Here is a 26,407-nt window from a genome sequence, read left to right as displayed (position 1 = left end):
AGGGCCCCCGGTCCCCCCTCCAAAAATGCGCCTGCGGCGCATATCGGAGCTGGCCTCCGGCCAGCTGCGCCCCGTTTGATTGAAATCCTGGCGAGAACACTGATTATCGTCACAGTAGCGAATAATCGAGTGCCATCAGCGTGATGTCAGAAAAATCAATATCTACCCCAAGACGACACGGGGTAGATCCAGGAAACACCTTACCAGTGCATCATTCCACATGGGAAGGATCAATGCGTGGAGAGCTAAAATTAGGTCAAACCACGAATTTGTGTGATATATTATGTATCCTCAATAAAATACGTCATCAAATTCCAAATTAACTTGTATATGGGTACCAGCAATATGTAAATTTTCAATAGCCAAAAGTGCCTACTTATATGCTCTATATTCACTGCATATCGAACTGAAATCCTGAAGAGGTGTCTAGTTAGACTTTAAAATGAATCATCTCTTGACCTGCAAAAGTCTAACACTTTTAAACTTTGACTTCTGTGATCATGAAAATTAGGTCCAGACAAAAACTTGTGTGATATATGATGTGTCCTCAGTAGATACACTTTCATCAAATTCTGTTGACTTTTGACTGTAATTTATCTGTTTTCAGCTAATGCCCTGCCCCCTACAGATCAGATCATGCTGTTTTTCAAACGCGTACTGTGCCTACTGATATGCTATACATTTACCCAAAAAAACTCATATGAGTTGTTGATTTACCACATATGCAATGAAAACACTGAAGCAGTCTCAAGAGGGAGCGTTTACATGGTCATGATGCCGCTGGCCGAGCAGAAAACAGTTTTTTCCCAGCCTGAATCCTCCTCAGACAAAATGCCCATTTCCTTACAAGAAATGGCCATTTTGTTAGTTCATACTTACCTATGGAACACTTTTGCATGTTACTCCATTTGGGCTCAAACACAAGAGTATCCCTTTAATTTTCTAAAGGGAGAACTGAGTTAACAGCTCGGCCGCCAGGCGGCGCCCTGACCGATCCCGCGAGATCGCGCCGATCTCATGCCGCCATATTTAGTCTTTACTCTTGAGCGTTAATAAAGAGTATGTCCCGTTTGTGGGGACGGCGGGAGAGCCGTGTTCCATAGGTAAGTATGAACTAACAAAATGGCCATTTCTTGTAAGGAAATGGGCATTTTGTGTCATTCAAACTTACCTATGGAACACTTTTGCATCGAATCCCAGCAACCTATTGGAGGTGGGAAACGAGGACTTACCTAAGGCTGAGCTGTTGTTCCATCCAGGAGGCACCACCGGCATATTAGCTAAGGAGGACCGCCAGGGGAAAGAAATGGGGAGAACCGGAGGACCGGTATTTTGATCTCGGTATTACAATCATATTATAGAGAGTAATAGACCCATTCTCCGGAAAGCGCTAGAATTGCGTAATAAAACCATCTTCTTTCCGGCAACAGAGCTTAGAGCAAGTAAGGCATGTTGAAGGGTGTAGAATGAGTTATTGCTAAACAACAATAAGAAATTGCGTCCTTTCTAGTCTACTAGGGGTTGCCTGGATTGTTGAAGATGGGGCATATCAAAAATGGCGCAAGATGCGCGTTTGACTCTTCAATCGGGCTTCCCCCCCTTTTTTGATCTAGCCAGGATCAAACAACATGCCCCGCAGACACAATCGGGCCGATTGTTTGCATGCCATCTACGAGGGAAGAAACGTCTCGTAGGTAGAAACGAGAGAATGTGGAGTGATTACTCCAACATGCAGCGGAAACGACTTCTTGAAGAGCAACTCCTCGGTAGTTAGCCCAGGAGGTGGCTAGTGCTCTAACTTCGTGCGTTGAGATGTTAGCTAGCGCACGAAGATCAGAGGAAGTCTTCAAGGTGTTGTAGGAAAGACGAATAGTCTCCACAATCCACCTTGAAATAGTGGCGGCCGCTATCTCTCGTTTACTTCCCTCCTTATAGGACAAAAACAAACGCTCTCTCCCCTGGCGGATACCGGGAGGTTTTGTCCTATTTATGTAGAACTTTAGGGCCCTGACGGGACATAAAGTTCTGTCAGGAAGATCATAAGAGATCGTTCCTGACAGAGAGGGAATAGTAACCGGGGGCCGAGAGGCGGCCGGTCCCTGGTTCTTCGCCAGAAATCCTGGTATGAAAGCCAGGATAACCTCCCCTCCCTCTCTAAAAGCCAGCTTCTTAAAAGAAAGTGCATGGAGCTCTGATCTCCGTTGGGCGGTAGCCAAGGCTACTAGAAAGACCGTTTTGAGTGTCAGATATTTCATGGATGAAATAGACATGGGTTCAAAAGGATGCCTCATGAGCACCTTAAGGACAACAGAAAGGTCCCATTTAGGGGTGTTGTGAACCGGTCTAGGACGCTCTAATAACATTCCTCTGAAAAGAGGGGTTATTTGGTCCTCCCAACGAAGATCCCAGGTGCTTAAAACAGGGAGGGTAGAAGCGATGGCGGACTTGTACCCTTTTATAGCCGTGACAGATAGTTGTCTTTCCGTGAATAATTCAATAAGGAAATCAACTAATCTGTATATAGAGGGAGAGATCGGATTAACTCCGTTCTCCCTGCACCAGGAAGTGAAGGTAGACCACTTTCCTTGATACACATCAAGGGTAGACCCCCTTTGAGGTGCGGACATGCGCTTGACAGCGATGTCCGAAAAGCCTCTCTGGTGGAGATGCAACTGGATAAGTTCCAGGCGTGAAACTTGAAAAATCCAGGGTTCTGGTGGAAGCATCTCCCCAGGGGGTGCCACAGGAGGTGCTTCAAAGTAGGAAGACTCCTGGGGTGGTCTATCAGGAGCTCCAGCAAGGCTGGGAACCAGGCCTGATTTGGCCAGCAAGGTGCAATGAGAGTTATTCTCACCGGGTGGCTGGTCAAGATCTTGTTCAGGACTGGTTGGATGAGAGGGAGGGGTGGAAACGCATATGTGTTCAGCCCGACCCAAGAGGCTGTAAGGCTGTCGACTTCCAGGGCCTCTTCGTCCGGAAGTGGAGAGTAATAGATGGGAAGGCGATTGTTCAGCCTGGTGGCGAACAGATCTACCTTCGGAGATTGCCAAAGGCGACAAAGGTCGTCTACAATCTCCTGATGGAGTGTCCACTCTGTCTGAACTAGCTTGTTCTGACGGGACAGGGCGTCGGCAAGGATGTTGCGATTGCCCGGTATGTGTCTGGCACATATCGATACTCCAAGGTCGGCACAAAGATGGTAAAGCTCCCAAGTTAGCTGGCAAAGAATGCCGGACTTTGTGCCTCCCTGTCTCCTGACATATGCTACTACTGTAGAATTGTCGGAGAACAGGGTTACTCTCCGATTCTTCAGGCGAAGGGAAAGAGCCCTCATAGCAAGAAGGACAGCCTTCATTTCCAATATATTTATTGGAAGAATGGTCTCCTCCCTTGTCCATAGACCCCTTATGGACATGTGCCCGTTGTTCAGATGTGCTCCCCACCCTAGTAGGGAAGCATCTGTGAACAGGGACACTTCTGGGGGCGGTGGAGCAAGATCTACACCGCTTTGGAGACGAGTCTCCGACTCCCAGAAGTTCCAGACGTTCTTGAGTAGGTATTGAGGTATCAATACCAACTTGTCCAATGGGTCCCTGTGGGGTTTCCATAGAGACATTAGAAACATCTGGATGGGACGCATATATAGAGGGCCAAGGGGAATTTGGACTGCTGCCGAATTCAGAAGTCCCAAAAGGCTCAAGCATCGCCTTGCGGGAGCTTGAGTCCTTCCTCTGAATTCTGCGACGAGATGAAGAATTTTCTTTATCCTGTCTAGGGGGGCAGCATTTTCCCTATGGCCGTAAGGAACCGAACTCCAACGTAAACGAAGTCTTGGGATGGTATGAATTCTGACTTTGTTTCGTTGATAATCCAACCTGCGGAAACTACTTTTTGCTTTAGAACCTGAAGTTGTTGCAGTAGTAGTTCCCGCGATTTGCAACGGAGTAGCCAATCGTCTAGGTAGTGATGGAGCTTGAACCCCATCACGTGAAAGGGAGCGACAAAGGCTGTGACTATCATCGTAAAAATTAGGGGTGCCGATGCCAGACCGAACGGCAGGGCCCTGAATTGATACGTCTTTCCTTCGTAATGGAATCGAAGGAAGTGTTGATAGTCTGGATGGATCGGTACATGTAAGTACGCATCCGTTAAATCCATCGATACCGCCCAATCGTTGGGCTGTATCGCCGTTGCTATAGACCTGGTGGTTTCCATCTTGAAATGAGGAACATTCAAGAAGGTGTTTAACCTGGAAAGGTCTATGATCAGCCTCCATGTCCCTGCTTTCTTGGGAACCAAGAAAACGTGGCTGTAAAAGCCGGGGGAGCATGGATCTTGAAGGACCTGGATAGCTTGCTTCTCCAGTAATGTCGCGACCTCTGCTTGGAGGGCAGAGGCCTTGACTGGGTCCTTCGGTGGCTGAACTGGGGTTGGATATATGGTAGTCGGGGGGGGGGTACGGTTGAAATCTAGTTTCACTCCGTACCTCAACATGTTTGGGACTGGGGACCCCTTTGGGCACCAATCGTCCCAAATGTCTGCAAATTTTTGCAGACGGCCCCCGACTACCGGAGTCGGCTCCTTTTTGCGTCCGGGAGGAGAAAGGAGGGGGGAGTCACCTCTTCCGGCCAGCACCCCTTGGGCGAAAGGAGTGCTTAGTCGGACCGGATCCACCCTGGTTAGAGGAAGTATTTTTCCTCTTTCCAGTCCGGTGACCCTCCGCGTCCCGTCGGAAGGATCCAGCAGGAGCAGGCTGACTAGGCGGGGTAGGCCTAGGCCTAGGCAGGACCTGCCTGGCGTACGGGATTGAACCCGATGCCTGCTGGGGCCTCTCTATCTTTCTAGCGTTAGGTAGAGAGGTCTTGGCCCTCTGTGTCGCAGTGGGGGCATATAATTTGTCCCAATCTTTCTGTGCTTGAGCCGCCTCTTGTACAGAATCTGCGAACAGGAAAGAACCGTCCATAGGAGCGGTTCTTAAGGCCCCTTCCAGCTGGAGGGATCTGATGACATTGAGCGAGCCCAGTGCGGCGTCTCTACGGAGTAGGACGCTATTTGCTGCGGTCTTGGCGGACAGAGCAATAGCGTGCCTAATCGAATGTGACAAGAATGTCACAAGCGATTTTGTGTCATCAGATAGTGACTCATTATCTTTTAGGGATCTGGCTAGGGCCAGGTTAGTGTGCTCTGCGTAGGAGAGCACCGCTAACGTGTTTTTGGCCAGACCCTCTTGTGCTCTAAGGTCTCGGTAAGCCGAGGAGGAGGTCACCCTAGGCACGAGTTGGTCCAGCAGTAAATCATCCTTTAATATGGAAGTCGATGCTGCAGCTGGACAGCCGGCCGAGCTGACTCGATAATAGTCAGCGCGGTACTGCCTAACGGGAGGAAGTTGTGCCGTGAACAACTTCCCCGGTTTACACCAAGCTTCCGGTCCGACTGCCGGAAGGACAGGGATGGAAGTACGTTGGTGGGCGCCTTGTGAGTCTCTGATTGTACGCTCCAAAAGTTCAGAGACTGCTACCACCGACGGGGAGGGAGGAAGGAATTCAAGTGCCCGAGTGGAGCCTTGAGAAACCTGTGGATTGGGATCCACTTCCTGTCCCCAGAGTGAAAAGGTCGGTGTTGACAAGGCTGGCAGTTCCGGCGGGGTAGGGCACAGATCCTGCGGGAGGTACGCTCTGATCAAGGATCTGAGTGTCCTCATATCCGACAAGATACTGGCCTCCTCTGGTGACAGCTCCTCCTGATTGGGGGAGCGTTCTCAGAAAATTCCTCTAAAATAGAGGAGTCGGATGGTGGGTATCCGATGGGACCAGGCGCACCAGAGGAACCGGAACCCTGCTCCAGATGGCTGAGTCTATCAGTAAGACCTGCTACCATCTGGATGAGCTGGGACAGTTGCTGTCCCGACTCGGGTTCCGGACCCGACGTGCGGCTTCTCTCAACGACGGGCGGTTGAGGCGAGGGTGAGCGCATAAGCGAACCCTGGAAGCCGTATGTACGGGCGTATGGGTCTTCCGGAAGGGGAAGATGCCCATATTCTGAACCAGAGTTCAGATGTCCTCTCTGCGTAGCTCGTTCCCTGGGAACGACGCCTCTGCTACGAGGAGGGGGTGGCACTTCCGGTTGGTTCCACCCAAGAGGTTGGCCAACGTAGGAAGGTGCCTGCATTTCCCGTAGGACGAAGTCCGAAACCGGAAATGCCCGTAACTCCATCGCGGGTATGGAGCTACCGGATGCCCTTTTAGAAGGAGGTACGGAGGGCGGAAACGCTGTTACCGAAGACGCATGGCGTTTCGGAGGTGGCGTTATAAAGTCCGGCCCTACTCTACTGTGTCCGTGAGGACTGGGGTTATTTCGCAGTAAAGACTGAGAAAAACCCCCAGTAGAGTCTTCGGTTACTGAAAAACGGGAACCCGCGTCAGTAACCGGAACTGCAATCGGCGGTCCGGAAGCAGGGTGCTCCCGCGGGTACAAAGGGCTTGTACTCGGGGGAGCGGACGACAGAGGAACCGGAAGGTTCCCTGAGGTCCCGGGTATATTAAACCCTTGGCGACTTATTGGATGTAAGTCTCCCTTGGGACCACAGACATTAATAATGTCAGATCCCGCATCCTTCGCAGCCGCGGCCGGAACCGGAACTCGGCTGACGGAAGGGGTGGTGGCGGGAGGTTTGCTAGACCTCCGGGTTATATGCCCGGAAACGGAACCGAAAGAGGGTTTAGGTGTCTTCGCGGCCCGTTTCCCGCCACGAGACGCATTCCTTTGTGGTGAGACAAAGGATGCCGTCGGAGGGGTACGCCATATAAAAAATGGTACTAATGACAATAAAAACACTGGGAACCCCAAGTAGGCCAGAAAGGACGCAATAATTAATGGAAAGGAATACATGCCTACTTGAATTAAACACTATTGCAATGGATCTGAGTCTTGTTCATTACAATAGAGCGGAGAATAGCCTACTTAACTCTACCCTACCAAGATCAAAATAATTGAGCCGGGTCGACTAAGCTAGCTAAGAAAATGTCTATAATTAAATAGACTGGACAATACTAATGCCAAGATTAGTTTGGCGGTCTACTCCGTAGGTGAATGAACCCAAAAATCGTCTAGACTTGGCTGGTTGAATTTGGTTTTAAATCGAATTCACGGCACCTTTGAAAAAACGATGTGCTTCGTAGAAGCACAAGAGTAAAGACTGAATATGGCGGCATGAGATCGGCGCGATCTCGCGGGATCGGTCAGGGCGCCGCCTGGCGGCCGAGCTGTTAACTCAGTTCTCCCTTTAGAAAATTAAAGGGATACTCTTGTGTTTGAGCCCAAATGGAGTAACATGCAAAAGTGTTCCATAGGTGAGTTTGAATGACACAAAATTGGCAATTTTGGTGTCTCGGGATGACAGTAGCAGTATCAAGGGTGAACTGCACGTTCATTATGTGCAGTTTGGGCACGAAGACAGCTACAATGCATTCAGCATGGTTTCCAAGTGATTTTTTAGCTGCATTTTGACATGACGTTTGAAAATGAAGCAATGACGTTTACAAATTTCCTTTCACATCAAATGTGTTTTTAAAATGTATGTACTGAACAGAACTTTGTTTTTCAACAGCCTTTTTATGCATGCTATGTTATTATTATTTGGATCACTAAGGACTTTTAAAGAATCCCATGACTTACCTAACCCCATTAGAATACCAGAGCCTCTGTGTATCAAGGACAGAACTGAAGTCAGCTGAGGTCTGAAAATGATGAAATATTGTATCAGACACAAATTGTAAAAGTGGATAATGAGATATTTCAGGCAGTTAGGGAACATAAATTGGTTACTAGAAATGGAATTTTTGAGTCAATTTGAACACCGCCCTTGTTTTAAACTCTGTGAGGAGGGGGTGTTGCATGTTAAATGCGGCATGGGATGAAGCGGAAAGACGGAGACAAGGCAAATAATCAATTGAAAAATATGTGTTTATTTTGACAATAACAGTTGTGATATCAGTCTGTAAAATATCGGTACAATTTTGCATTCACTGAAATAAGTTCAGTTATTTGCACGTCCACCCGGTTACACAACCATTCCAACTCGGTTCCATGCGTGGTTGTGTTATATAAACCAGGGTTCCACTTCCACACCTGAAAATGGACCACCAATCTTGGTTCGCGAACCAATGCCGCACCATCGAAAATCCACCAAGCGCACACACCAAAGATGCAGCTAGTTATAAAATCCGGCAACAGATGGCGCGCAAACAATAAATTGCATGCGCAGAAAGCGCCATTTCGAAAGCGCCGCCCGTCGCCGAACCATCTAACTAGCTAATTGCCGATCCATTAGCGGGTACACCACGACAATTGATTGATTATCGTCATTGCATTGTCGTGGGAAACATATGCCTCAGTCGTATTTCAAAAAGCGAGGTTTCGCTCGTGGCAGTGCCATTTCGAAAGCGCCGCCCGTCGCCGAACCATCTAACTAGCTAATTGCCGATCCATTAGCGGGTACACCACGACAAAGCCGAGCTTTTAACAAGCCGGGCGAATTTGGACCATCAAACTTCATGGGACAAATTCGCCCGGCAATGGATTGCCGAACAAATTTGTCGCGGCAATGTGGTGGTGTACGTGCAATTGGTCCACCAATATTTCATGGTGTACGCGCAACTACTAACTAGGGTTCCACTGTATTCAACAACATGAGACAAACAATCTATACAGACGACGTGTCGCACCCAGCGTGCTTCTTTACGTCAAACGTCATGACTTTGCCACGAGCGAAACCTCGCTTTTTGAAATACGACTGAGGCATATGTTTCCCACGACAATGCAATGACGATAATCAATCAACTCTCTGTGTCAATCACATGATGTCCTATGCGCATTTGATTGGTCGAGACGCAGCGCATCAATGATAGTAAATTTTTACCAAGAAGAGATCAGTTAAAACAGTGGATAAATGGATGCAAGTGACCCAAGTACATTAAAATTGTACCACAAATGGATTATGATGAATCTTTTACCTAATGTCGAAAACCGCATGATGTGTTTTGAAGGCTTAGTTTTTGAGTATCGAACATTTGAAGCTGGATAAAAATCTTGGCACTGCTCCAAGGACATTGAACCGTGGTGTAAATGTTCAAGTAAACAAACTAGAGCATTTTGGCCTTAGCACATTGTAAGTATACTTGGTAAACTAGGATTTGTACAGCTTCCATGGCACTTAAATTTGACCAGACATCAACAAATATTAAGACAGCTCGAAAAAACTTCTACAGAATCAGGCGGGACTAAAAAGATGCACCAGAAAAGGACTGGATATTTACCTTGTACTGTAAGAATATTAGCAACAAGATTACAGCCAGTAACAGAACTAAGTATTGTGTCGAACCGTTGTTGAATCGTACCGTGATCGTGTCCTAGCACTGTACTGTCCTAGGTTGGTCCGATGAGGGCGCAGTACAAACCATATATCGTTACCTAAATCCCATCGGCTCATATCGTCATAATTGTTGGGTTGTACTCGTTATTTGTTCGGATCATGTTTAATTTCGGACCGTAGCTGACTTCGGATCGTAATCGACATGTTGTCTACTGGTTCCTGACAAAAAAATTAAATCAACGGCTCCTGTTGTATCGTACTACAAATTGACCAATCATCCTTATAAGTTTCCAGTGTTGATTGGTTCATTTTGTCTGACGTAATTCTGCGGGAAATTGAAGTGTGTTTACCATGAAGAATTTACGGGAAAGTTGACATTCACTTTTTTGACAACAGGGCAAAATGGGTACGTTTTATCAAGCTACAAACTTATCCATAAATATTAGCACATATTCTAGCTTTAGCCAACAATTATCACGTTTGACTCATTTGAAGCTATGACATGTTTTCAATCAAAGTATATCCCACTCGCGACCAGCGCCAGCTCGTCAGTCGAGCAATGATTGGGCAATGATTGGGCAATATGGGTGAGGTCAATTAGTAAACATCGAGCACATGGCTAATATAAGTTTTTCGTGTAATGATTTTGGGAATTTCTCCAGGCGAGTCCAACAGTTGAGATGGAGACCGATCCAGTGATTAACCAAGTCGCCATTTAGCGAAAAAAATGGCAGTGTAAACAAATGGTGAGGTGGGTCGGCCTGTGCCGGTTAGTATCGTATCGGATCATTTCGTGCCTTCGTGCAGTGTTCAGACGATACTCCGGCAAGACCGAATCGTACTAGGGGTTATTTCTATCGGCTCGTACTACATACTTTATTGGACAGTACAGTTTTTCGGGTCGGACCGCAAAAATTCATTGCACGGTACACGACAGTACGATACAGTCCGTGGTTTGTCGTCGGTTCCTACTTGGACCCTACAGCTCAAAAACAATACTTAGTTCTGGTACTCGCTGTATATGAGCACACCTGTTTAACTGTTGAGATTAACTAGTGACATCTAATGTAGGTGTCCAGTTTTAAGCCTCACACAGTGGGTTTGTTCAAACATAAATTACAATATAGATTGATTTCTTACATGTTCAAAATTAAAAGTAAACCAATATGGTTGGAGTGGCCCAGAGAGTAAAGGAAAACAATGGGTCAGACCAAACACGTTGTATACTTTTGGGATTGGAATTGTTTAATGAACTAGGGGTTATTGATTGTTGAACCCAGAGTTCTGAGGAAGACGATGTTGACGTTCAACAATCAAAATGATGCCAGATTAGGTAAAAAGTGCCAAACACAAGCCATATCGAAGGTTGCAACGTCACTGGCAGGATGATGAAATACCAGCATCCTCTTGGTTACAATGTATAAACATACATGTGACAATTGTACAAAGCTGGAGGATTTCTTTCCCTCAAAAAAAAGAAACCCCGGAAACCACCGTAGAACTAGTACAATTCTCTCTGTACGGATGACGTTGTTATCGGGCAGTATAAAGAGTGGTTAGTGTTACTCCTGCTTCATCTTTCACCCATGTGAGGGGCAGTAGCAAAATTAAAGTGAAGCCAAAAGAAACGAAAAATGTTCGTTTGGGGAGGGGGTCAGAGGTTTTGTTGTTTTTTTTTAAATCGAAATTTTTTAGCCTTGGTATTTATGACTCTTCCTAAAGCTTTTTCTGGATCTCAAAATGCCCAAATTTGCTCCTTAATGCCTGGTAGCCTCCTACTTTTCCTGAGTAGCTGGTTACTACCAGAACTTTCAAACTCCCTGTTTAACCTCTTGCTCTCAAGTCGATTAGGATCCCGCACTGAAGTTGTTGACAAAATAATTAATTTTATTCTTCCAAACACATATTATCGGAAAGTAGACTACCCAAAGATTATAGTGATACAATTCCCATTGAAATATATCACTTCTTAATGTGCCGCCGGAGGCACTTTGGCACTACTGATCCATCGCTGATGGCACAATGTTCACCTTCACAGATAATGAGATCGGCATGGTCATGGCCACAATAAATCATTGCCTGTAAGCGTCGCGTTGGAGGTCATGTGGCAATGCAAATGATGTAAACATAAATATATTTGACAAGTGCGAATTGTTTGGATTCATTGTTTTGGGCTGTTTTTGTGGGTGTATTATCTATGCTTATCTTCTGTTCTTAATATCATGTAGTTTGACAGAGTGGAGGTTGGTATTAAATTTTGGCCTTCGTCATGCAACCTCGATGGGTTTAATTTGTTGAATGTTTAATAGTTTTTGTTGAAATTTTTAGGAACTGTGTGAATGATGTATCCACTTAAATTTTGAGGCAAGACTCATAATTAGTGTAACTTGCCCTTTCTTTTGATATGCAACGGTCCAAAGTAATCTACTCCTGAATTTTCAAATGCTCTTGTCAAAAATTCTATCGATGGGTAGGTTTCTCATCTTCTGGGTCTTAAGGCTGGCTTGGTTCTTCTTGTACAATACACAGTCATTTAATACCTTCCTAACTGCACTTGTCATTCCTGTAATCCGGTACAGTTCTACTAGGGTTGAGATGATGTAATTGCGCCCAACGTGTCCTTCTTTGGAGTAGTTTTCGGACCAATGGTTCAGCTCCCGGGAGAATAACTGGCATGACAAAGAAGCTTCATAAAACAGTATAGATCATTTACAATCGTAATATGACATCGAAAACTCAAAATATTACTGAATTTACTGAGCCCTATTTCGCCTGCCCATGATGACATCAATCGACATGGAGGGATCTGGTTTAAAGACATTCCTTATGACGTTTCTTTGGATTCCCGACCCGTTCTACTTTTGTCCACGGGGAATATTTTTAAAGACGCACAACAAACCCTTCCAAAAACCTGTTTGTTGGGGAATGCTGTCTACTGTTACACCATTGAACCTTCGACCATGACCCATGTAACTAGGTTAAGTCGTTTATTACAAATTGTCCAACTAGATATAACGCGATCGAGGCGAATCGCAAGGTATGACCCCGCTCCATTGGTACCAGTGTCCACATGCCTGTCACTAAACTGGTTTTGAAGTTATGGGGTATAAAGGAGAGATGGCCTCTTGCTGGCCACATGAATTTCAGAGCGCGACCAAAATGAGAGCCCTAAGCACCACCGAGAGATCCCATTTGGGGGTACGCTGAATGGAACGAGGACGCTCCAGAGACATATTGCGAAGCAAAGATGAGACAGCGTCATCCCAAGACGGATGCCAGGAATCGGTCAACTTTAAAATGACTGAAATGGTAGAGCGATAGCCCTTCCCCTCCTGAACCGAAAACTTCCGGACTGAGAATAAGAAATTCAAGAAGTCGAGGAAGTTGGGAAGAGAGGGAGTGACCGGAGAAACTCCGTGCTCCCTACACCAGTCTCGAAAGACATCCCACTTGCTGTCGTATGAAGCAAGGGTAGACTGTCTCTGAGGCTGAGCGACTTTAGGGATAACGTCGTCCGAAAAGCCTCTCTCTCGGAGGAAACACCCGATAGTCTCCAGGCATGAAGCCTGTAGAAAGAAGGGTCTTGATAGGCCCGGCCAATCAGGTGATACAACAGACGGTCCCATCCCGGCAGACAGCGGGGGTGTTCCGTCAGGAGCTCCAGCAGGACCGGGAACCAAGCCTGGTTCGACCAGCACAGGGCTATCAGACAAACTCTGACCGGAGAACTGGCCACTTTGTTTAGTACCGGAAGCAACAGAGGGGTTGGCGGGAATGCATAAGTATTCAGGCCATCCCAGGAGGACGACAGGCTGTCCACTCCCAAGGCCTCCTCGTCTGGAAGAGGCGAATAATACAGGGCAAATCTCTTGTTTAGCCGATTCGCGAACAAGTCCACCATGGGGGCGTCCCACATCCCTGCTAGGGGGGAGACCACCTCGCGGTGAAGGGTCCATTCCGTCTGGATTAGACGATCCGCCCTGGAAAGGGCGTCGGCAAGGATGTTCCTCTTGCCTGGGATGTGACGGGGGAGGAGCTGAATGTCCAAGCGGCGACAAAGCTGCAGGAGCTCCCAAGTGAAGTTGGGAAGAGAGGGAGTGACCGGAGAAACTCTGTGCTCCCTACACTTCCCAAGTGTCGGACCTCGTCTTCCCTTGTCTCCGTATATAAGCAACCACTGTCGAATTGTCGGAGAAGAGAGAAACCCTGTGACCCCTAAACCGAGTCGTGAAGGCCCTCACCGCCAGAATGACAGCCTGCATCTAGGGATAATTCATCGAGAGGCGTAAATCCTCCATTGACCACGTGCCCTTGGTGGTCTGGTCCTCTTTGTTCAGATGGGGGCCCCAGCCATAGAAGGAGGCGTCCGTGAACAGGGACATCTGAGGACTGAGCTGCACTCCGCAAAGGAGCTCCGTCTCGGACCCCCAGAACCTCCAGACCTCCTCCAGGAGAGAATTCGGGATCGAAATTTGACGATCGAGAGGGTCCGAAAAGGGGACGTCAGCCCAAGAGGAGAAGCTGGAGGGGGCGCATGTACAGGCGGGCGAGAGGGACCTGGTCCGCCGCCGAAATTGAGCAGGCCCAGCAGAGACAGAAACTGTCGGGCTAAGAGGCTGTCTTGACGGCGAAATACCCCGACCAGGGATCAGATCTTGAGAATCCGGTCCAGAGGGGGGGGGGGACATGAGGGCCTCTCGTGTGAGAAAGCGCACACCCACGAAGACATAGTTCTGAGATGGATCCAGCTCAGACTTGTCTAAATTCAAGAGCCACCCGGCTCGCCTGGTTGTCTGAAGCAGGAACTTTGCCTACTTTCCCAGACTGCAAAGAGCCTGGTAACGGAGCAGCCAGTCGTCGAGATAGCAATGGAGCTTGAAGCCCATGGCGTGAAAAGGCGCGGTAAACGCCTTGACGACTGTAGTCAAAAATAAGCGGCGCGGAAGCCAGGCCGAAAGGAAGGGCCTGGAACTGATAGACCTTTCCCTCGAAGTAAAACCAAGGAAGGGTTGAAAATCTGGATGGATAGGAATGTGAAAATACGCGTCCTGACGATCCAGCGAGATTGCCCAATCGTTGGGCTGCACCGCAGCTGCTACCGATCTGGTTGTCTCCATATTGAAGCTGGGCACCCGAAGGAACCGGTTCAAGCTAGACAGATCGATGACCAGTCTCCCAACCCGACCTCTTGAGGACCAAGAAGATGTGACTGTAAAAGCCTGGGGAGGAATGATTTTTCCACCAATCTCACAGCCTCCTTCTGGAAGAGGGAGAGAACCTCTGTGCGCAGGGCTAGAGCCCTGGCAGGGTCTAGGGGGGGGGGAGGATGGACCATATCCGTGGTGGAGCATATCCGGTACGGGGGAGTCCCTTTGACACCACTGATCCCAAAAGGCCGCGAAATGGCGCAGCCTAACCCCCATGGTGACATCCATGGGGGCGCCACCAGGAGGACGGACTAAAAAGTCACTTGTGCTTGCCCCCACGACCCCTAGGAAGGGTCGCTCGGGCTACCCGCCGGCGGGAGGAAGCCTCAGTCTCTGCCTGCCCTGGGGCACGAAAGGAAGAGGAGCCCCGCGAGGACGAGGACCCATGGGGGCCGAGGAGCCTCGGGGTCGTCGATTCTCTGCTTGACGATACCTGACCGCGGACAAAGAAGAGGACGGCGGGCGGGGGGGGGGGGGCAGCCTTAGGAGCCGAAGTAGTCTCCGTAAGGCAGTCCGACTCAACTGGGCACCTAAGGTGTCCGGGAGGAGTCGTGGAATAGGAAAGGGCTGCCCAAAGGGGCGGTCCTTAACGCCCCCTGCAAAAACCAGGCACGGACCATGCTTAACCCCTCAATAAGCAGGTCCCAGCACTTAAGCACTGCGTTAGCAGCCTGCTTCGCGGCCAGATTACTGGCGTGCTGCAGAGACTGTTGGAGGGACAGGGCAAGAATGTGCTGGTCCTCTGACGCGTCGACTGCAAACGACCTGGACAGGGCACAGAGGAACAGGTCAGCATACGACAACACTGCCTGAGCCTCCTTGGTCAGGGCCTCATCGTTCTTCGCGTCCTTGATGGACGGAGACGCAAGGACTTTGGGGGGTACCAGCCCGGTGAGCTGAATGTCGTCCTTAAGGAGAGACAAAGACACCGGATCAGATCCCGACGGTGAGACCCGCAAAGCTCGGGGGGGGGGGAAGAGGTGGTGAAGCGCTTCCCAGCCTGCATCCACTACATCCAGGCGCCCGGTCCGGTCAATGGTAAAGTCGAGACCAAGGCGCACTGGTGACCCTCGCAGGATGGTGCTGGTGCTGTGTCCCTGAGAGCCGAGTCCAACCAGGTGGAGGCTCGAATCAGGGCAGGGGTTAACCGCCGGGAGAGGACACGAGGGCACATACTGCCGAACTAGAGCGAGAAGATCGTGCATGCCCGCCACCATGGTGGGGTCCTCACTCCCCGAGGGGAAATTGGCCTGCGAGGCCGGGCCGGAAAGGGAATTTGAGTCGGAGAATTCACATTCCATAAGCTGATGACCTAGGTCGCTGCTGCTGCCGCCGCTGCCTGTTCCTGGAGATTTTTACTCTCCAGGTGGTCCGTGAGGCACTGAATCATATGCCTCTGATCAGCCGTAAGGCCAGTGGATGATTTCAGACAAGGGTCCCGAATGGTCTCCCATGGGGCAGGCATAGGAGAGGGGGGAGGTGGGCGAGTTTTTGAAACCGACCCGTCCTCAACCCCAGCATGACCGGGACAGGGTGGGGGCGTACAGGGGAAACGGTCGGCCTTACCGCACCCAAGGCGGGGGGGACACGTGGATCCCTCACCCGCACATAATGCGCCCTCACCAAGCCCCTGCCTACACCAGGCAGGACACCTCCCGGCAAGGAAAAGAGCGGCAGGTGAACCGCGGCCCTGCACCACCAGGGGACGCCAAAGGAGGGACCGTCGTCCCTAGGGATGAGGAGTCGGGCTTGCCGCCCGTCCAATGGCAGTGCCAGTTTACGCCCAAGGATGTGAGCGGTCGCAACCCCATCAAAAGCCCCAGAGGGGGACGGGGGAGCACATATGTAAGGAGAGATGGCTCAATACCCGGGAGGCGCTGCTCACCGGCCTGAAAAGGCCGGGAGCGGATCCAGGGTCTCAACGTTGGAGAGTTGGAGGAGCTGGTCAAAAAATGCCTGCTCCGACTCCAAACCCTGATCCGCGCCGCCCGAGGGATCGGGACGTAAAACGTCCAGAGTCCCCACGGGAATCCTGCCCGCCGAAGAAAGGGGGGCGGAGGAAGTCTCGCGGAGCATCCCTGAGACAGGGGCACCGATGCTCAACGACAAGACCTCCCCAGGGGGCACACCCCAGAAGGGGGGGTTCCCAGCCTGGGGGACGGGGTCGAGTGAGGGCAAAACCTCTCCAGAGCCCCGGGGACCTTGCCGCTGAAGAGCGGGGGTCCCGGGGGAGGCAGGGAGGGGGAGACGAAGACTTCCCCCGACCAGGCTTTCTAGGCCCTCTCTGCACAGACTTCTTCAACTTCTTCCCGGAAGTACCGGGAGAAGGAGAAGTCACCCCGGGGGCGGAACGGCCCGACCCAACAGGGACCGACTTGTTAGTACCCTGACCCAGGGAAGGAACGAGGAGGGGACTATGAATCCCCGACACACCGGACACCGGGCCATCACCAACCTGGAAGGGAAGGAGGGCCAGGAGACACGGCGGAATCCCCAGAGAAAAAAGAAACGACGATAATAAGGACTGGAATAAAACCATCCTAATATAATCTGATAATATACAATAATCATATATATATATATATATACCACAGCTACGCAGCAGGGTGAACTTTTTCTTTTATTGGGTCAGGTGACCAGAAGCCCGGGAAGATAGTGGAACTTTATTTAATTTGAGAAGCGGATAAAAACCGCTCACAAAGATAAAAAACGCGGAGAAAAAAAAAAAGGGCAATCTCACCCGCGTCCAGAGATTGTCTTCGACCGAACGGTGTCCCCGGGAGGTCCTTCTTAAACCCGAAACGGCTCTAATATAGCTGAATTGACGAGAGAAACTCGGCGCTGAGGAAAAAGTACTGAGTAATGGCGGCTTTCACGAGGCAGAGGCTGTATTGGGGCGCCACCTAGGTGTAACTACATGAACTAGCTAATCATTTTTCTATTATAAATAATGATAAATTAATTTTTCCTCGGGTGTGTCTGATAAGAGTACACATGCAAAAGTCTGACCTGGGTAGAGTGTGAACGACATAAAATTTAGAGATCAATCAGGATACCTGTTGTTGAGTTATAATCCAGAATGGGAAATCCAAGATGGCCTATTGGTGGCCATCGTGAATTTCAGGAGCACGACCAAAATCAATAGGGACCCTTGCCCCATCCACCTCAATTCACTATAGAAATTACAGATCAATCTGGCCACCAGTTCTTGAGTTATAGTCCGGAATAGCTTGCGGCGGCGGACATGGAAACCAGCTGAAAACATAATGCCCCACCTCAACTTCGCACAATGATGACGATGATGATGCCTTTTGCATATTGGTGATTACGCGGCATGAAATCCAAATGTGGAGAAAGGTCTTCGGTCTTCAACCAACCGCAGCTGGCAAGCCCATTTTTGATTAATTCATGATTAATACATAACAAGATGGTGGCCTGGGGGCCATATTGGATATCAGGTGCGGCCAGGAAATTATACAGCACCTCCCATACCCTAGGAAATCATACCACAGAAATATCAGCTCCCTCACACAAGCGCTTCTGGAGTTATAGGTCGGAATGCTAAAAATCCAAGATGCCAACTGACGGCCATCTCGGATTTCGGATTGCGCCCAAAATCAGTAGGGAAACTCCCCTTCCATAGGCCATTACACCACAAAATCTTGAAGTCTGTCGGTCATGTGGTTCTTCAATTAACGAGCGGAGTGCAAAAATCAAAGATGGCGGCTGGTGGCCATATTGGATTTTGGAACGCGCCCAAAATCGATAGGGAACCTCCCCTATCGAAGACCATTACACCACAAAAGTTTGAAGTCTGTCAGACCTCTAGTTCTTCAGTTAACGATCAGGACACAAAAAATTTAAGTTGGCGGCTGGTGGCCATATTGGATTTTGGACCACGCCCAAAATCAGTAGTTAACCTCCCCTACCATAGGCCATTACACCAAAATAGTTTGAAGTCTGTCGGACAACTGGTTCTTCAATTAACGAGCGGAATGCAAATATCTAGGATGGCAGCTGGCCGCCATATTGGATTTTTTAAGCCGAGAGCTGGGCTTAAAGATGACCGAGTGGTGTACTACATTTTGAAAATTGTCTATCCTCTACGACATGTGACAGAACAGGATCTATTGGACTTAATGATGAGGTACTATCAAATAAGGTGTCCATCAAATGAATCATGAGGACATGTTGAGTTATACTCTAAGCTATATTGGGCTAGGCTATCGTTTGTGTCTTTTTTCCAGCCTACAGCACAGCCATGCACAGCGCAGTGTACAGACAGTACAGGATTGCAAACCAAAAACATGAGCATTGCTGCGTAACGAAACTGCAGCAGAATTCATACTACGATGTCATAATGTGACTTTCAAAATAATTGTTGTCACGGCCAATGACCAGACAGGGAGAAAACAAACGTAAATGGCGAGATTTGTTGCAAAATTGCCAACCACAACAACTCAGGGACCGTAGCCAAAATGGCCGACAGTGAATTCTCCGGTCGCTAGCACAGTCCATAAACAAGCATCAATTTTACCAACTTTGGCTGCAAGCTTGGTCATCAAAGTTACAGAACTGTTAGAAATGCATCTAAACAACATATATATACAGTTAAAAGTGCATAAAAATCCCGATTCAACCTTCGGGCGCTACCTTTTTTTCTCCGCCAGACTTCGGGCCCTACCGGTCGTTATTTAGTGCGACCGCCACCAGAGTGTTTATCAAGATCTTTCGCCGTTTTAATTGCGCGTTTTAGGCAGATTAATCAATTATTACATGCATGCATTATATATCACCGAAATGATAATTGCGTAGGCTATTTGAAACTAAGTTCAGATATTATTTTCGATCTTTGAACTGAATTAAGGCGAGTGATTCTTGACACCCGGTCGACAAATCAGGACTTGCAAAATTCACGTGAGATCGCTTGCATCATCGGTTTGAAAGCCGAATTTCACAAATTCCACAAATATTTATCACATACTATATGTATCACCACAAAGGTAACTCTCTAGACTATTTGAAACCAAGTTCAGATACTTATTTTCACAAAAATTCGAAGCTATGCAAGCGATTTTTCAGTGGTAGAGATCGACGGAAACAAATTTCTCGCTCTAAAATGACATGAGACGAGCACCAACTTTCGCTAATTTGTGCACAAAATTTCCGCAATATAATAAAAAACTATTGATAAATCTGAATTATATAGACTCTTTGCAGTACCTTCACAAATTTCAGGTACATGGTCATGTTGATTAAAAGAGTAACAACCGATTGAACATGAGAAAGTTCACTCACCTTCATTGAAGCAGCGACTACCGCCATTTTTAAATGGTGGCATCTCTTCTATCGAACGGCCAATCAGCAGTACTGCTTGCAAAAAAGTTGAGCCACCGCCAAATTTGAAATCGCCAAAATTCAGTCAATGTGCCTGCAGCGCCAACTGGCGGTGAAAACTATATTAATTCCATTAAAAGTAAAAAATGAAAAAATATTTTAAAATATTCAGCCATATTTGAAATCAATATTTGCTCTGTGGACCGAGGTAAAAAGGGAAAGAAATCTAAACGCGAAATGACCTCATTCTCTTAATATAGGTCGGATCGCGCGGATTTTTCGTTTTTTGAGTTCTACTTGGGCAACTCCTAATTTACCACCGTCAACGAAGTGGCTGGGCCTTCCCGGTCAGAAATGTCCAATTTTGTCCACAGATGGGTCCCTAGATGGATGGATGGATTGCAGGACGGACACCATTTGAACAGCTATTCTACTAGCTCCGCTGACTTTGTCAGCTGAGCTAAAAGTGAATTTGATCGGACGAACGGTTCTCCTCGAAATTGACGAAAACCAATTTCAAACACACAACCCTGGTGGCCATATTGATAATCAGAACAAGCCCGTTTTCGAAAGGAACCTTCCTCTAGTCACCCCCAATGTACATACCAAAAATTGAATTGATTGTCAAAGCCGTTCTCCTAGAAATCGACGGAAACCAAGTAGCAGACGCCCGCCTGCCCGGACGGCGCACGTGACGACATTGCCCTTTAGCCCATTTGGGCAGAGGGGTAAAAACTGAAAACAGGCACCTACGGCTAATTCCGTGTTATTTTAATCACCCACTTCAATGGGGAATCCCCATAATGTCATCAGTTATCACCGTGCAGCTGTGAAGAATGACTTATATGCATGTTTTCTCACCATCATGTGTTTGATTTCATCTTTCCGTTTCGTAGGGTTTCTGAGGGAGGGACCAGACCAGCTATGGAGGATGCTACGTAAACATGAATTACAAAATCCAGCATAGGGAAAAGCTGTTAGTTTATAACTTTATTTGATAGTATATGATCTCTAGTTTCAAAACAGAGTTGTTAAACTCTGCTTCTTTCCCAATACCAAATCAGGAATATTTAGATAACGTTATAAGCTTTAAGAAAATGTATACTTTATTGGATCTATCTTGGTTTATTGTGTTGTTATTATTGTTTTTCTGAATTGGTTGCCACTACCTAAAATGCCTTGCCCCACTCAGGGTTTAGAAGTATTAAGCGCTTGCCTCCATATGAGTTAAATAGTACATAGGATTATACAATAATAGTGTAGTATTGGAAGGATCTCAGAATCAGTTGAACTACGGTCGATCGGGCCACTGCTTTACAAATCATCCGATTGATCAATTGAAGTGCGTGCGCATGGTTATGTGGACACACGAGCCAGCACAATCATTAATTTTGTCACTGTGCAAGTTTGGAGCCGCATCAAGGATGCTGCATGCTACTGTCGGATGGCTGAACTGTCAGCCAAAAAAGTCTGATTAACTCTAAAAATTGCATCGATTAAGTGACAAAATCTGATTCTTAAACATCCTTGGTCAGTTTGGATTATCTTTCATGACTTGTGATTATTTACGCTGTAAGTCCATGCGAATTTATATCAAACCAGGCTATTTTACGCACTTATCGTGGCAATTAACTCTTTCAATGCCCAAGATTGTACATGTACGACCTAAAGTTTTAAGGTATTTTAGATCCTCCAGATGACACCAGATGTCCTCAGCTACTCAAAAGTGTTTCATATGGTTTCTCCGGCCTGGGGCGTCCAATTTGAATAATTTTTTTTCGAATGAGAGGGTGAGGTGGGTCTGCCACCCTTCATTTTAGGTGAAAAACGGTGAACATCACCAAAAAATACCACTCCCTTAAAAAAAATTTGAAAATAATCCTAGTATGTTTTATAATGAAACGGCCAGGGGCCATTGTGCACACCGTATAGATATTTGGTGCTTTGGAATTCATCCTGGTTAAGAAACATTGTACATGTATAGTATATAGGTCAAACCAAAGTCGGTATGACATGTGATGTATCGTTGCTTGGAGTAAGTACCATAAGAATATCATCAAAAACAAGTCACTAATAAATGAGATATTGCACTTTTTAGCTATTTTAGTTTTGACCTCCTGTTGGCCAAGTTGAGTACCAGATCAGATCAAAATTCGGTGTCTGAGGTTACATGACGTAGGGATTCATTTGTACCAAATTTAAAGTTCATACTTTTAGTGGTTAAGAAACGTGCCATAGTTACACTCAAACGACCAATTTACTCCATTTGACCTGTGTGACCTTGAAAAGCAAGTCAAATCAAAAACTCATATGATATGTGATATATCCTTGCAAGGAGAACCTACCATAAAAATGTTATTGAAAACGAATCAGTAATAAACGAGATATCACACTTTCAAGGTTTTCACTTTTGGCCCCCTGATGGCCAAGTCGAGAATCTGACCGGACAGAAATTCAGGGTCAGAGGTCACCTGACCTAGGGGGTCATACACACACAGTTTCAAGCCCATAGCCCTAGCAGTCAAGAAACGTGCTACAGTTACGCTCAAACAGCCAATTTACGCCATTTGACCTCTGTCACCTTGAAAAATAGGTCAAATCTAAACCCTGGATAATATGTCCTGTATCCTAATGGGAAGTACCTGTGATAAAAATTTGGAAATGATACAGTCATTCGTTCAGGACTAATGGCACTTTTTGTGTTTTCAATCTCGGCCCCCTAGTGGCCAAGTCAAGAATCAGATTAGACCGAAATTTGTTGTCAGAGGTCACCTAGGGTCTCATCAGGGAGTTGTTTTTTTATTCATGCGTGCCCCCCCCCTCACCGTAGTTCCTAAAATCATTGATTTCTCGGTCCTCAAAGTATGTCAGTGTTGATTCAGCAGTTGTTTTGGCAAAGACATGTTTTTTTGGAGTTTCTGAAACCTAGAGCGCTACTCAGTAGGCGGCTAACAAGAAACTACGCATTTACTGTTGTTGCCGACGTATGTGTGCACTGAACTTGGGATGTTCGTCGGCCCCGTGTTGAAATGCCGTCCAGTGCCAGTTGGTGCGTTTTTCGCTGATTTGTGCAAAATTCAACATATCTCAAAAGTTCAATGGTTGACTCTCGATTTTTTTTTTATTTTTGTGTAGCGTAAGCAACTGTCTTTCATGGGAGAGTGGTCACTGTAAGAATTATTCAGAAAGAAATGTATAATATTTGGGGGTTTTTCGTGATTGTCCGGCCCAATTGGCAATATTGCCATTTGGGATATGCGACGCTTATGATTTACTTAAAGAAATAAAATGCCTGATTTAACATCCACGGGAATCGGGCGTTTTCAGTGATATACGACACAAATGGGTTGTCCCCAAGCATTCACTTTGGAAACGCATTTTAAAATAGATGTTACGTCCTGTTAATGGGGCACGTCATCATCGCATACATTTGGGAAAAACTCCTTAACGAGACCTAGGGGGTCATGTATACAAATTTTCACACCCATAACCCCAGCAGTTAAGAAATGTGCCACAGTTACGCTCAAACGGTCAATCTACGCCATTTGACCTCTGTGACCCTGAAAAGTAAGTCAAATCAAAAACCTGTACGATATGTGATGTATCCTTGCTAGGAGTACCTACCATAGAAATTTTATCACAAACAAATCACTAATAAGCGAGATACCACACTTTTTATGTTTTCAGTTTTGGCCACCTGGTGGCCAAGTCAATAACCAAACCGGAATGAAATTCCGTGTCAGAGGTCATCTGACGGAGGGGGTAATGTGTACAAAGTTTTAAGTCCATAGCCCAAGCGGTTAAGAATCGTGCCACAGGATACGACGACGACGACGACGGACACCGTGGTATTATATAGACTCCCCTACGGTGAGCCAAAACCTAGGGGTAAAGACAAAGGTGTATCTCAATAATTTCTGTGAGATTTTGGGTAGTGAAAATGCCCAAAAATGCCCAAATCCTGGGCACTGAAAGAGTTAATCAATTGAAAATAACGAAGGTCTCTATAATTCTAAAAGGGTATTAACCCATACTCCAACACACAGAGCACGCAACATCCACATTTCTTGCCTACCATAAAAGTTGCCCAGAGGTAGACAAAACTGAAAACCTGTGTAGACATTATCAAAGCATCTCCTACTCACTTATAGATACTCAAATGAGGAGACTGTGGTCTTTTCAGTGTAACTTCATTCAACTCCCAAAACTGTTTCTGTTCTTCGATGGCAATTCTGTTGCTTGAGATGGCAACACTGGAAAATAAAAACAATATGCAAGTCAAGGAGAGCAGTTCAAAAACCAAGATGCATCATGTGACCTTAATCAGTACAGCCTCATTATTTCGTAAAGAGTTAGCTGTAACAACAGGTAGCAGAATCATACAGTACTCTTAACGAGGTGGAATTGCGTATAATCTATGGTCCTGCAAATGACGATTTGTCACCAGTTAATGCAAAGCATGATGGACTACTACGAGGGCATAAAATATGCATGGCTGTTCCTTGGTGATGCTTGCATTCCCTCCTCGAACTATAGATAGTACTGTTTAAAGCAGGAGTTCGGCACTGTAATAGTGGGAGGCATGTAGGTAAATATTGAGAACAGCTTTTTCTGAATGTTTCCCACTACTAAAAAAGTACTGATAACAGCAAAACTCTATTGTAGAACTTGATCAGAATATTGAAAGTCTTATTACCAATAAAGACCATTAACAAGTGGAAAAAAGTGCTGATTGAACATAAATGAAATGGCAAGGGGCCATGTGTTCACCTGTGGCCAATAACAGGAATATGGTTGCCATTATAGTTGAAGAGAATTTAACCTCGGTAACCATGGAAATGCAGCTTGCTAAGCTTTACAGGCAACGCGTGTCAATCCCTCGACAAAAAGTAGAGCATGCATTTGTATGCAATCCATTTCAAACAAAGTTGATTGGCTATTACTAACTCATAAACCGCATCGCTGTACACACAATGGTAACAGGTTAGCTTGATGCCACTGACCATCACTATTGCTCGATCAGCGGTCTGATATCTTGGCAAGTGTAGCATTTTTGTGTCTCATTCAAAAACCACAATATGCTTTGAGTTGAAACTAACACAGTGTCTAGAGAAGATTAAAAGGGCAAACCCTGTGAAGTTATTTTAAAATCCTGTTCATATTAGAGTCGGAGTGGGCATGGAAAGTGAGGTTTGTGTGATCGAAGAATGGGTTCAACATATGCTGCTTTACAGGGTGTTTCAATAAAAAGGAAACTGAGATAAATTTGTTTATTTCCTGGACACGACTAAATATTTTGGAAAATTGGCAACCACCATTTATTACCTAATGATGTCCTCTTTCTTTTGACACCAAGAAATCCAATTTACTGTCACAGATGACTGAACATGAAACAGTTCAATCAAACATCCACAATCTACCCATCTACCACAAATTAATCTCGGTTTGGTTTTTTTTGAAACACCCTGTGTATCCCGTATACAGATAGTGTACATTGGATATGGCAAAATCAGATCAAATTTGGGTAAGGTGCACCGTATAGTGAGGCGTTCGATATACAGAAAAATATTTCTTCAGTGGTGTGGGCAGAGGTAACGGAGGCAATACTGCTGGAAGTTCAGTATGTGGAAATGAGGTCAAAGAACTTCGCTCAATGTTCAAGAGTGGTCATTATGACGCAATATACAATCTTGTGACATCACAGCATGTAAATTGCAGTCTCCATGGACCAGTGCAGTTTTTCGTGAGAATTGCCAGCCAAACATAAATGGGCCTATAGTAGACATATGCAACCTGATATCCGCTCAGAAGTTTTAGTGTCATTTTAAATGCTCACTATGGTTAAAGTGACCTGTTCACGAGAAACGACCTATCTGACGCAATAGTACAGCCTCGCTTTCAATTCCCGCGCATATGATAATCAGAACGAGGATGAATGAAACATGGCGCTCCGCTGTCAATCATTGCGTGACGTCACTACTATGGAATTTTACTACGAAACTCATGAATGAATGACCACGTGATCCTGGCGATTTGACAGGTAGGTATCAAATTGGCCCGATGATGGTAGTGAAACGAGGCAAATTATGTCATGCGTGTATGGGTATACCTTTACTTAGTAATAGAAACCTTGAAACGAAGATGGATGCTGAAGAGAGCAGGGAATTTTTATCGATTTCTGTCATACTTGCGGAACCAGAGCCCGAAGAGTTATCGGGAGCCGACGAAAGCCGTGCTGGTGCTGATGACCTGGAGAAATGGATGCTCGACATGGGCTTTAGCTCACAGCCACATTCGGCCAGCCCGGTGTCATTGCCCCAAGCCGGACCATCTGAAGCACACGAGGTGGAAGCCGGCGCGATTAGGCCCGTCGGTCCATTGCCGTTAGCATTGAGCACTCCCCAGCGTTTGCCAATTTCCCCGACTAGCGGAGCCGAACGTCTGCCAACACCTCGCCCCTCAAGAATCCCCAGGCCTAGTCCCTCTACTGCTG

At 46.8% G+C, this 26,407-nt stretch overlaps 1 protein-coding gene across 1 annotated transcript in view; it reads right to left on the bottom strand.

Annotated features, from left to right (window-relative positions):
• The window catches only part of LOC135501995 (succinate dehydrogenase cytochrome b560 subunit, mitochondrial-like), a 91,531-nt gene that overhangs the window by 42,832 nt on the left and 22,292 nt on the right, over positions 1-26,407 (bottom strand). The window contains exons 3-4 of the mRNA XM_064794402.1: positions 24,060-24,167; positions 7,675-7,736 (exon numbers count right to left, since the gene is read on the bottom strand). Of these exons, the coding sequence (XP_064650472.1) occupies positions 7,675-7,736; positions 24,060-24,167 (170 nt within the window). The remainder of the gene's footprint in view (positions 1-7,674; positions 7,737-24,059; positions 24,168-26,407) is intronic.

This window comes from Lineus longissimus, chromosome 18 (assembly GCF_910592395.1).
Source record: "Lineus longissimus chromosome 18, tnLinLong1.2, whole genome shotgun sequence".
Classification (NCBI taxonomy): Eukaryota; Metazoa; Nemertea; class Pilidiophora; order Heteronemertea; family Lineidae; genus Lineus; species Lineus longissimus.
Note: the sequence above shows the minus strand (reverse complement) of the source record. Positions and strands in the feature narration are given on the sequence as shown.